At 61.8% G+C, this 12,394-nt stretch overlaps 1 protein-coding gene across 1 annotated transcript; it reads right to left on the bottom strand.

Annotated features, from left to right (window-relative positions):
• Window positions 1-2,270: 2,270 nt before the first annotated feature.
• Window positions 2,271-8,088, bottom strand: SNAI3 (snail family transcriptional repressor 3; the record flags this gene model as incomplete). The annotated part of the gene is made up of 3 exons (XM_082606212.1): window positions 2,271-2,449; window positions 4,505-5,104; window positions 8,013-8,088. 3 exons carry the CDS (start codon window positions 8,086-8,088, stop codon window positions 2,271-2,273), a joined length of 855 nt encoding a protein of 284 aa, XP_082462338.1.
• Between the last annotated feature and the right edge of the window lie 4,306 nt (window positions 8,089-12,394).

Genomic DNA, 12,394 nt, shown 5'->3' with positions numbered 1-12,394 from the left:
TCCGGGTGGGTCACAGTGCGTTTGGAGGACGCGTTTCTAGTAAGTCGGTTGTGGACTCACTGCTCCATTGATCCTTTGTGGCCTGGGGGGAACAGCATTCCACTCTCCGTAAGTCCAAGCACAGGGACCCGCCAGGTTTCTCTAGGCAAACTGCGTGCTCTCATCGGCTGTTACAGGTTGAATGGTGCCCCCCATTCATATACTGAAGTCCTAACCCCCAAGTACCTCAGAATGCGGCCTTATTTGGAAACAGGGTCTTTGAGGACGTTGTCAAGATGAGATCATCAGGGTGGGTCCTCACCCAGTACGACTGGTGCCCTTATAAAAAGGGGAAATTTGGACACAGACACGCACACGTGAAGATGGAAGCAGAGATGGCGGTGACGCTTCCGCGAGCCACAGAACATCAGAGGCGCCAGCAAATGCAGCAGCTGGGAGAGGCCTGGGGCAGGTTCTCCCTCGGCCCCGGCAGGGACCAGCCCGGCCGGCACCTCGGTCTCGGACTTCTGGCCTCCGGGGCTGTGGGGGAGCCTGTCTCTGTGGTCTGAGGCCCCCGCTCTGTGGGTTTGTTGCGGCCGCCCCGGCCAACTGACACGTTAGCTACACCTCCTGGTCCCGCCATGTGTCCCTCGGGGACGCTGGTCCCTGTGGGGGGCGGTGGGACTGGGAGTGCAAGCGTGGCTTCCTTGGAGACGTTCTCTGCTCCGTGGGCGGGTATATCAGTCTGCTTTAGGCTAGAGCAGGGGCTCTCCTGGGTGGCCAGGGAAGCCCAGTGTCAAGGTCAGCTTTCCTCTGGGATGTCCCCAGGCCCCCTCTGATTGCCGTTATCAGACCAGCCACCTAGGGACCCTCAGCCCCCGACGTGGGCATCAGCAGGGATCTACGGGTGGGGACCCGGGGTTGGGGCTGCAGAGCTGGTAGCTGTGGGCCTGATGGGCGCTCCCAGCATCCTGTCACACGGGGAGGAGGTCAGCAGGTCTGGTGGCTCAGGGCCGAGACGGGGCCTCTGCCACTTGCCGTGTGGCGCCATCCCGGGAGCAGGACCAAGGTGCTGAGCCCTGTCCCTTGGCTGGGGCCAGCCCTCCTGCAGAGAGGAGCAGGTGTCCCCTCCTGCATCAAGGATTCGGCCAGTCTCCATTAGACCCAGGCCTCCTTCCTCCTTCCTCAGTGCCACCCTCCGGGGTCTGGTGCAGACGACGCACACACACTGCCAAGAGGCAGGGCCGGGCCAGCGTGGGGCCGCCCGGGGCCTGGGGGTGAGGGGAGGCCACCTATGAGAAGGAAGCTGGGTCTCAGCATCTGAGTCGGTTTGGGAAGGTGTGTGTCTTGGGTGGGGTTGGAGGTGGTGCAGCCGCAGGAGAGGGCGTGCAGGAAGGAGGCGGGCGCCGGGCGAGGGGCTTAGTGCCTCGGGGAGGTGGCTAGGGTGACGACGCGTCTGTGGCGTTCAGTAGAGATGCTGCAGGCGCAGGAGGGACCCCCCTCTAAGTTAGACTTCGGGGGGCATGAACGCCTGCCACAGACACGCACCCTCACCCCACTGCTGGTCCTCGCTGTACGGTCCCCACGTCCGCTCCCTTCCTTCCAAGGGAAGGCACCCTGCTCACCTGGTGCTCCCACCCGGTAAGGACCGCTCAGCTCGAGGCCCTTCCCCCTCAGCTCCCCCGCTCTGGCCACAGGGTCCCGTTGTCCAGGAGCCTTGCTGCCTCAGCAGAGGTTGTCCAAGCTCGGCCTCCTCCGCGGACCCAGGGGACTGGGTGAGCCTCGGCGCCTCAGAGGACACTGCAGCAGGAGTGCGGGCTCTTTACCGCCCCAGATCCACCCGCCGCGGGGCCTCCCTCGCTGCTCCATCCTCAGGACGGCCTTGTGAGGAGGAGACGGTGTGTGCGTGTCACGTGTGTGCGCCTGTGCATGTGTGACATGAGACAGCTTGGCCCAGATGCCATCAAAGGCAGGTGGAGGGGAGCCTCCAGGTAGCTCTGCCCACGCAGGTGGCCCACACGGATGTGCTCGGCCCAAGTCAAACTGCCGGTCCGAGGTGGAGGACATCCAGGGCGGCCCCACCGTCAGCCTCACGTGGGGATCTTCCGTGCTGACGACCGGCTCCCGACCGGCTGTCACTGGGAGGAACAAAACCGGAACCAGAGCTCGCTGGAAACGGCATGGAGGAGGCTCTCAACCGGACGAGAGTCATCCCCGGAGAGCAGTCCCTCCCGTGGGCAGGGAGGGGCGACGCCCTCTCAGGACGCCCAGCTCTGCGGCCCCTCCGCCTCTCAGGGGGCGCAGCAGCCGGACTCCTCGTGCCGCGCCAGGAGCGCCACGCGGGAGAAGGTCTTGGCGCAGCGCTTGCATTGGTATTTCTTGGTGTCCGAGTGCGTCTGCAGGTGGGCCCGCAGGTTGGAGCGGTCGGCGAAGGCCCTGCTGCAGTGAGGGCAGGTGTAGGGCTTCTCACCTGGGGGAGGGGAGGGCGACAGGTGAGCGACTGGCGGCAGCGGCCAAAACAGCCCTGCGGAGGGTGGCCCCAGGCTCGCAAGTGCATAAGCCATCCCCCACCCAGAGGCTCCTCAGCCCTCACAGTGAGGCTGATGCCTTCACCTCCATCGCCCGCTCCCTCGGGGTCAGTGACGGGGGCCTTAGCACCTGCCCTCTGCTGAGGGGGTGGTGTGCTTGATAACCTGGGCAAGGCCACAGCAGCTAAAACACAGATCTTGGCTAGATGGCTCTTTGCTTCTGCTTGAGCTTCCCTGGGGCCCTCTGTCACCAGCCCTGGACGGGAGAGGTGCCGCAGGCCTCCTGGCAGCTGTACCCGCCCCCCGAAAGCCATGGTGGGAACCTTGAAGGCGGCTGTACAAGGGCAGGTGCTCAGGACCAGTGAGGATTCCCATGTCCTCCAGGCCACCTCCAATCAGGGCGACCAGGGATTTGGACAAAGTCCTTCTGTTGGGGCCTTGCCCTCCAGGCTGACCCCCCCAAGTGTCAAAGGAGGGGCCAGTGAGAGTCATGTGTTCAGCTCTGCCTGTGTGGAGAGCGCGGCAGCCCTAGGGGCCCTGGGAGGCAACAGCCTGTAGTTCCGCAGGCCCCGGGCGTTGCATCCTGGCCGCCTGACCCTGCGCTGTGACGGGGCGCTCAGGGCACACCCTCAGCGAGCGGTCGGGCAAAACCAGGTGGATTTCCAGCCTGGAAAAAGGCTCCTTCAAAACCCCTCTTTCGTGTGAGTCACAGAGCCGTGACTGAGGGGAGGGAGGGTCCGGTTCCAGAGAGTGTTTGTTGTAAGTGCCCGGCCTGTTCCTGTCTCCCTTTCACCGCATGCTTGACAAAGTCCTGGACTCAAGAGGAAGGCCTGAGGTGGGGTCCAGCTCAGCCCCTGGCTGCCCTTGGGCAGCCGGCCCTTGCACTCTTTCTGGGCCGTAGTTTGTAATCTGCAAAATGAAAGACCGCGAGCTCCCTGCCCCGTATCCCCGCTCCTGTCCCTGTCTCCTGTCCCTGTCTCCTGTCCCTGTCTCCTGTCCCTGTCCCTGTCTCCTGTCCCTGTCTCCTGTCCCTGTCTCCGTCTCCTGTCCCTGTCTCCGTCTCCTGTCCCTGTCTCCTGTCCCTGTCTCCGTCTCCTGTCCCTGTCTCCGTCTCCTGTCCCTGTCCCCGCTCCTGTCCCTGTCTCCGTCTCCTGTCCCTGTCTCCGTCTCCTGTCCCTGTCTCCTGTCCCTGTCCCTGTCCCCGTCTCCTGTCCACAACTGCTCCTCTCTCCTGCACCGCCTGTGCTCTGTGACCACCCCCTCACCCAGGGACGGGACTGCTCCTGGGTAAACCCCAGCCCGTCAGGCTGTGTGAGCCCCGGGGCCCTCACCCCCAAGCCAGGCCTTTCTGGCTCCCCTCCTCCCCCGCTGCTTCAGAATTCAGGACGGCCACGGACCGTTTGAGAAGTCAGGCCCCGTGGAAGCCCTGTGCAGCCCGCGCTTTGCCAGGTGTTACGAGTTGAATTGTGTCCCCCCGCGAAAGGATACATCCGTGTCCTAAACCTGGGTACCTGTGAGTATGACCTGATTTGGAGAGAGTCCTTGCAGACGTGATCAAGTTCAATTTAAGTCATACCGGAGCATGCGGGCCCTGAACCCAGTGGGACTGGTGTCCTTATAACTAGAGGGAGATCTGGACACAGACATGGGGAGAGGCCGTGTAAGGACAGACGCAGAGACTGGAATGACATGGCCACAAGGAACACCTGGGGCCCCAGGAGCCGGCCGAGGTGGGAAGGATCCCCCTCTCCAGATGTGGAGGGAGCCTGGCCCCGTGACACCCTGATTTCAGACTTCTGGCTCTAGACTGGGAGAGAGCCTTTCTGATGTTTTGAGCCCCCCGGGCTGTGGCTTTTTGTGCCACAGCCTCGGGACATCAGGAAGAAGACGTGCGTGCCCATCCATCCTCTTGTTTATAAACCCAACCTCTCCCCTCTTTTGAGGCCCAGACCCCACCCTGCCCTGCAGCCAGACCCCTCGTGGGCCCTGGCGCCTACCTGTGTGGGTCCGGATGTGGCCCTGCAGCAGCCAGGGCCTGGAGAAGGCCTTGCCGCACAGGGTGCAGAGGCAGGGTAGCGTGTGTGTGCGGATGTGCATCTTGAGGGCGCCCAGGCTGCCGTACTCCTTGTCGCAGAACTTGCAGGTGAAGCAGCGTGGAGCCTGCAGGTGGCAGTGCAGCTGCTGGTGCCTGGCCGGTGCGGCCGGCGTGCAGAAGCCCCCTGGGGTGCGGGGGGCCCGCTCGGCCCCTGGCAGGTGGCCCGGAGCCTGGGCCCCATCTGCGGCCAGGCCCGGGGGCCAGCGCGTGGGCAGAGCCAGCAGCGGGGGCAGGCTGAGGTGCTTCAGGCTGTCTCTGAGGGGTGCGCCGGGGGCCCGGCCGGCCCGAGGGTCCGCCAGGCTGACTTCCAGGGGGTCTGGCCCCGAGGCCCCCCGAGCTTCCTCGTTACACAGGAAGGTGGGGAGGGGCAGGGAGACGTGGGCGACGACGGAGGTGAAGTCCCAGGGCCGGGGAAGGTCGCCAGGCGTGGACGGGGCCGCCTTGTCTGGGAGGACGAGGGGCACCACCAGCCCCCCGCAGGCAGAACAGGCGCCATTGGTTTCTAGAAGCGGGGAGGGGAGACAATGCACGGTGAAGCCAGAGTCCCAGCGCTGCGAGTTCGCCAACCCGCACCCCTGGCCGAATCCCACCACTAGGCCATCCATAGCCCCGCGGCAAGGAGAAGAAGGTCCGACAAGACAGGCGTGGCCTGCGGAAGTGGCGGCTGCAGCCGGAGACCGCAGTGTCCGAGCAGGAATCTCCTCTTTACAAACAAGGGAAGAGCAGCATCTCACAGGATCCCAGAGAAGCCCTCAGGGGCCAAGGAAGGGTCCCTAGCCGCCCTCTCTCTGAGCCCCACCCGCCGCAGGGCCAGCTCGGAGCTGCATCCTGCGGACTCCCACGCAGCTTTAATTCACAACTCTTGGCAGCAGCCGCCGCGTATAAAATAACTCATCAGCCTCCGGTCACCTCCCCATCACCCCTCGCCCACCATGGCGTGCGTGCGCACAGCCTCCTGCAGACGCTCCCAGCTCAGGAGGGACTGTTTTCGGTGGTGTCCACTGCCTCCTGGCTTGGCCTGCCCTCAGGCTATTGCTCCCGTATGTGTGGGCCACCATGCCTCATGCTTGACCCAGACAGCAGAAGCCCCCAAAGTAAACATGTTAGCAAGTAAGAGTGAAGTTCTGCATTTCCCCAAAGACCAAATTTCCAGCCCTCAACCCATTTCTTATTTCATATGTGTTGAGATAAATCTCTGGCCCCATTTCTATGTCCACGCCAAGGCTTAGGGTTGAGAAAGACAACCCACAGAATGGGGGAAATGTTTGCAAATTAGGTATCTGATGAGGAACTGGTGTCCAGAATATATAAAGAACCCTTGCAACTCAACAATAAAAAGACAAATAGTCCACTTTTTAAATGGGCAAAGACTCTGAATAGACGTTTCTGCAAAGAAGATGTACACACAGCCCATAAGCACAGGAAAAGATGCTCAACGTCATGAGCCATCAGAGAGATGCAGATTAAAGCCATAATGAGGTACCACGTCATACCCACTAGGATGGCTAGAATTAAAAATAGGCAAATTACAAGTGTTGATGAGGATGCAAAGGGATGGGGAAGCTCCCACACTCCACTGTCTCCTGACCTCACCGTTTTCCACTCCAGTTTTCCTAATTATAAAATTGGCTTGCCAGGTTTCTGTCCTCCCAGAAATGGAGGCTGGACAGTGACTAGCTAAGAGATGAAGTCCAAGGAATTTCTGGAGACAGCACTGGGGTGCCCGGAGAGTCTAGGACCCCCCACTCCACACAGAAGCTCCAGTAGGGGCCCTTGTATGGGAAAAAAGTCACCTTAAGGCTTTGAGGCTCAGCCACTACCCTGACCCCAGGCATCACCTCGGAGCCTAACCCTGTCACGGGGCCAGTGCCGACTCCAGTGGGAGGGCAGGGGAGAGGCAACCATATGCCGGGTGCTACTGACCATGTGCTTCTGCTAATAACTTTAAATGCTTCCCCATATCCCCTGGGTTAGCTAGATTTTTTAATTCATTCTGCAGCTCAGATTCCTGGGAGAAGAGACTTAAGTTCCTTTCTGGCTTCAGGGGTTCCCTGGGGAGGCCTAAAAAGGCACTTATTTAAAAGTGACGAGTGGGGGACCCCAAATCCAGCATCTCGGGTCTATCTTGAGGTAACTGCCTGGCAGAAAGAGGCTCACCGTGGCCATTTGGCCCCCAGAAAGCTGGTGCTACAAGGAGGGGGGAGCAGCGCACTGACGGCCCCGAGGCTGTTCCCTGACGGTCACCGGCCTTGCTCGGCTGCCAGGATTTGCACGCTCAAAGGGGCACGCTGTGTGACTGGAGTCTAAACAATAGTTTTTAAACGTTTAAAGCCACAACCCATGTGAATTACATGTTCTATCATACATGTATATCTGAAACAAAGGTTTCCTTTACCGCGAGCACTGCACTCTGATGGCTTCTGTTCTTTTTTATTTTATAAAATTGCTGGTGGTGACTCATTAACTGGATTTCAAAATGTGGAGCTGAGGATCCCAGTCCTAGAAGGTGCCCCCTGGTGGCAGCCCAGCCCCGGGGGACCCACCAGCCTGGACTCCCTCCCCGCTCCCAGTCCTGAGAGGGCTAAAGGGCTCTGGATGGGCACCGACTGTGTGCCCTGGTCTCCGCAGTCTCTCCCTGTTCCCCTGTCCCCCTCTAAGTCACTGAGCCATCCCCCAGAGGGTGTCCCCCCCAAGAAGCTGTGGAGCTGGGGGCGCCTCTGACCACTCGAGAGAGGCCTTTGCCGTGGGACCTCTGCGTGTCCCTGACCGTGACAGGGAGTGGGAATGAGTGCACAGTCCTGGTTCCTGGGCACCTGTCTCCCCACCTGGGTAAGAACTGCAGCCCCGTAGCCCAGCCTGCCCTGGGCAACCTCCTCTGGGGTGAGGGAGGCGGGAGGGAAGGAAACCCTAGGAGGGCTGAGGAGGCATTGGAGGGGGCACAGCGGAACGCTGTGCGAGCTGGGCCCTGGCACCACAGGGCCCCTGGGTCACTCTTCCTGGCCTCTCAACCCAGGATGTTGTTCTGGTGGGCCCTTGGAGAACAGCCTGGGCTCACGTCGTCTCTCTCTGCAATATCCGTGGGGCTCTCTCAAACGTCCTGCACGAGGAAGATGGCCCTGGGGTGCCCTTTGCTGGGATGGGCATGCCGGGCCATAGCGGGAGAGCCCCAGAGTGACTGGGGGCCTGGAAACTTCTCTAAGTGGAGAGAAAATCCCCACCCAATCTTCCCGACGCGAGGCTGGGGTCCCTGAAGTGGATAAGACGCCCGGGGCCCACCTTTCTATCTCCAGCCTCGTGGTCTGGGGCCCCTCCTCCCACCTGGGACAGGTGTTCCCGTTCCCGGGGTTCTCGCCCCTCCTACCCCGCGGGAGTCGAGCCCTGGGCAGGTCAGGGGAGCCCGCAGCCCCTACCTCTCTGCCTCTCCAGCTGCCCGTAGTTGGGGACCCTGTGGCTGGAGTGCGTCTTCACCAGGAAGGAGCGCGGCATGGTGCCCTCGCGCGGGTCGCACTGTGCGTACGCCGGCGCCCGCGGGCAGCGCGGCCCACAGGTGCCGGGAGGGTCAGGTCATTAGCACAGCGCGCCGCCTCGGCCAACCAGCGCGCGGCGCGGCCGGGGCGAGGCGGGGCCGCGGGGCGGGGCATCGGGCCACGCCCAGGACAGGTGCGCGGGCCGTTGGGGAGGGAGCGCGTGGCTGCGTGTGCAACCCACGGGACTTCCCTGGCGCGCACTGGGAGTCACGCCGACCCCGGGGCCTGGCGCGCCCACTCGACGTGGACTGAAGGGCGGAGGTCAGGGCTGGGCGGAAGCCGAGCCGGGCTCAGTCCACCCCGGGGTGGGAGCGTGCGCCGAGCCGAGCCTTGGAGAACCCTGCTCCAGCCTGCTACACCCGCCCTGCCTCCTGCGCAAACCCGCAGCGGTACGTTTGATGAGCCCCAGCCCTGAACCGGCCGACTGGCCAGAGTGGTGGCCAGGGGGTCGGCCGGCCTGGCGGAGGAGACCGTGCTTTAGGAGTTGGACCCAGGCCTCCAGAAAGCTCATTTGTGGGAGAAAGGACACCGCTTGGCGTTCCGGAATTACCAGGGGTTCAGACAGGTGGTGTGGGAAGTGTAATCACAGAGGGCGGCGCACGTGCCCGCCGCTGCGGCCTGGGCTATGACCCGGGCAGCCTCACCTCCTTCAGTATCCTGTGGAGTCCTCGGTGCCACCAAGAGCCAGCCATGCCTGGGTGTCTGGTCCCCCCCCCCCTTTTTTTTTTGCGGTACGCGGGTCTCTCACTGCCGCGGCCTCTCCCGTTGCGGAGCACAGGCTCCGGACGCGCAGGCTCAGCGGCCATGGATCACGGGCCCAGCCGCTCCGCGGCATGTGGGATCTTCCCGGACCGGGGCACGAACCCGTGTCCCCTGCATCGGCAGGCGGACTCTCAACCATTGGGCCACCAGGGAAGCCCCCCAAAAACAGGCCAATTCTTTTTTTTTTTTTTCTTTTCTGGTTCTTTTTGATGTGGACGTTTCATGAGTTCAGGGGTCAGTCTCTGGTGGGGGGGGGGGGACAGACTGCCAGGCCCCGGAGAGCCGCCAGGCGCTTCCATGGCTGTGCAGGTGCCACGTGCAGCCTGGTGCTCTTTGCCAGTCGTGGGCCTGGAGACAAGGTGGAGGTGGTGGGGAGCCTGAGAGGAACCGCGGAGAGACGTGAGGAGGGAGGCCCGCCTCACACAGGGTCTTATGTGCCTTCAGTTTCGCAGGAGAGAAAACAGACTCTGAGAAGTTACGAAGCTGTGGGATTGGGACCCGGGCAGGCACTTCCAGCCTCACAAGGGGCGTCTGCTGCTTGGTTAGGGCGTGTGGAAGGATAGACAGGTGGTGCGCAGGCGGGAGAAGGTGCGCGTCTCTCCCGCAGGCCTGGCCTGGCAACGTGTTGCCGTGCACGTGGCTGCCTTCTGCTTGTTCACCTATTCCGTGGCCTCCCAAGCTTAACATGTGTACCTTCCCTTCCTTCTCCCCGTCCCAGACGTAGACGACACTTGCAGATACCTGGGCCAGCCCTGCACTCACGCTGTCCTTCCTCGCCCAGCCACCCACGGTGTGGCCACTGGCCAGGATGACCTCCTTAACCCCCAGAGGGACACTCATGTTCTCGAGGGGCGCTCATGCACTCCCGTGGAGAACCTGCTGATCTCATCCTGGAAACGCCCCAGGGATCCCAAGGGGCCTTAGAGCACCTCTGCGGTGGGGTGCTCCTTTCCGAGGGCTGCCATAACAAGTGACCCTAAGGGAAGTTTGAGGTCCTTGCCGACTGCTCAGAACTGCCCTCCTGTGGTCATACAAGACTCACTGTTTGGCTGTGACTCACAGGGTTGTGTTTGGGCCAGACCAGAGTACCACTCACAGAGGAAAATCCGAGTGTCTGCCCTGTTCTCACCTGTGCAGCCCCAGGGAGGCGGGGGGCTGTCCCCACCTGCTCTGCGCCCCTCTCTCCTGAATACGATCTCCTTGCCTTGCAGCTAAGCCCCGCGCCCCGCTGTTGAAAGCCAGCTCCCCACCGGCCTCCTGGAACCGGGCTCTCCACCAGAGCAGGACTTGCAGGGACCAAAGTCCACGCTTCCTGCAGAAACCCCAGGGTCTCCCCTTGACACTTGGCGATGTCGGCTTGTGGCCACCCGCCCGCCTGCCTCTATCAGACGCTGAATAAGCGGAGCCCAGGTAAGATTGTTACAATTCCTCTTATGTTGAAGTTTTCTTTAATTAATTAATTAATTATTTTGGGGGGCTGCGTTGGGTCTTTGTTGCTGCGTGCGGTCTTTTCTCTAGTTGTGGCGAGCGGGGGCTCCTCTTCGTTGCGGTGCGCGGACTTCTCATTGCGGTGGTTTCTCTCGTTGCGGAGCACGGGCTCTAGGCACGTGGGCTTCAGTAGTTGTGGCACGTGGGCTCAGTAGTTGTGGCTCGCGGGCTCTAGAGTGCAGGCTCAGTAATTGTGGCACATGGGCTTTGTTGCTCCGCGGCTTGTGGGATCTTCCCGGACCAGGGCTCGAACCCATGTGCCCTGCATTGGCAGGCGAATTCTTAACCACTGTGCCACCAGGGAAGTCCCTCTTTCTTTTTATGGGTGTGTTTTTGTGCTCTTTTTCTGTGCTTTATATGGCGATGGTGCTTGGCTGTCTGCATAGTGTGTACTTGTGCACCTGTATCCCATTGGGTCTGGTATATTTGTTTGTTTTTATACTGCAGGTTCTTATTAGTCATCAATTTTATACACATCAGTGTATTCATGGTTTTTTTACTAATTGGGTTTCATGGCCCAGCGAGGACGCCCCCTCCCTGTTAGATGCAGCTGGAGGGGCTGCTGGGTGGGAACCACCTTCCCTCCCTCACAGCACCTGCAAGAGGTTAGGTCCGTGGTGGAGGCTCAGCATTGCCTGCCGGACCAGATGGAAAAGCGTCAGGAGCCCCCATACAGCGCGGTCTGGGCACACTCCTCCCTCGGGGGTCTCTCGAGTATAGACACGTGGGTGAAGGTACAAAGGCCCCGCAGTGGGCCCGGCTCTGGGACTCGGAATAGCACTCAGAGCTGGGCCTTGAAGCTGGGGCTCGGCTGTCCCAGGACTCAGGGGCCCCCGCCGCGGTGACAGTGGCTCCCGGTGTTAGTGTGTGGCGTGTTTGTTGTGGGAGGGTGGGTGTGGCTGGACATCCTGCGTTGGAGCATCCCCGTTGCTGTCCACGGTCGTGGACCCAGTGCTCCAGCTGCCAGCACGTGGTCAGATTGGTGGCCAGTGTGCATTTGGTCACCCCCAGAAGGGGGACTCACAACTGCTCACAGCTGCCTGTTCCCTCTTGAGTCCTGGTTGTTAGAGGTGATTTTGGTTCTTTTTTTGCAGTACGCGGGCCTCTCACTGTTGTGGCCTCTCCCGTTGTGGAGCACAGGCTCCGGACGCGCAGGCTCAGCAGCCATGGCTCACGGGCCCAGCCACTCCGCGGCATGTGGGATCCTCCCTGACTGGGGCACGAACCCGTGTCCCCTGCATTGGCAGGCGGACTCTCAACCACTGTGCCACCAGGGAAGCCCTGATTTTGGTTCTTAAATGGGGGTTCAGGGAGGGGACGCTGACCCTTCCCACACAGCTGTGACACACAGTAGAGTCCCAGACGCTGAGCCCGGGAAGGTGATCTGGGGGCTGAGGAGGGATGTACGTGTGTGCGTGTGTCAGTCTCGGGTATGTGCGTGTGTGCAGGTCTGCGCCCTGATGTGCACACGCACACGGGTGTGCACACGCGTCTGTGTGTGTGTGAGATCGCAGGAGCTGTTCCGTGCGACACAGTGGTCAGGCTTCAGCGGGTGAGCCCAGGGCCCAGAGGGGAGAGTCTGTTGCTGCACAGCTTGGTTCCCAGCTCCGAACTCCACAGCATCCTCTCAGAGCTTCTTCCCCGTCCACATGTGGCGCTGGGCACTCGTTCCCAGAAACTTGTTGGAGAGACTGGAGGGTCACGGGCTGCGCGGCTCTCTTCTCCGGGACCGGAAGGGGCCTGACGTCCCCGGAGCTCCCGCCGGCACCCCCAGGTCAAGTCCCGGCCCCTGGCGGCGGGGTGGGAGCAGCACAGACACAGACCACGAACGCTGGGCGCAGAAGCTTTGCTGGCAGGGGTTGATTGTGCGCCACTGGGGACGTGGCCTCAGGCCCACTTGTGTGTGGCGTCTTTGGGCCTGTCGGTCCCTGCTGCCTTGTGGTGAGTGAGTTCAAGGATCCTTCCTGGGAGTGGGTTTCGCAGGTAGATGCGGGGAGCCCCAGTGTGTGAGAGTC

Source organism: Mesoplodon mirus (genome assembly GCF_964341445.2).
Source record: "Mesoplodon mirus genome assembly, chromosome: 19".
Taxonomy (NCBI): Eukaryota; Metazoa; Chordata; class Mammalia; order Artiodactyla; family Ziphiidae; genus Mesoplodon; species Mesoplodon mirus.
This window is presented reverse-complemented; position numbering and strand designations above follow the sequence as displayed.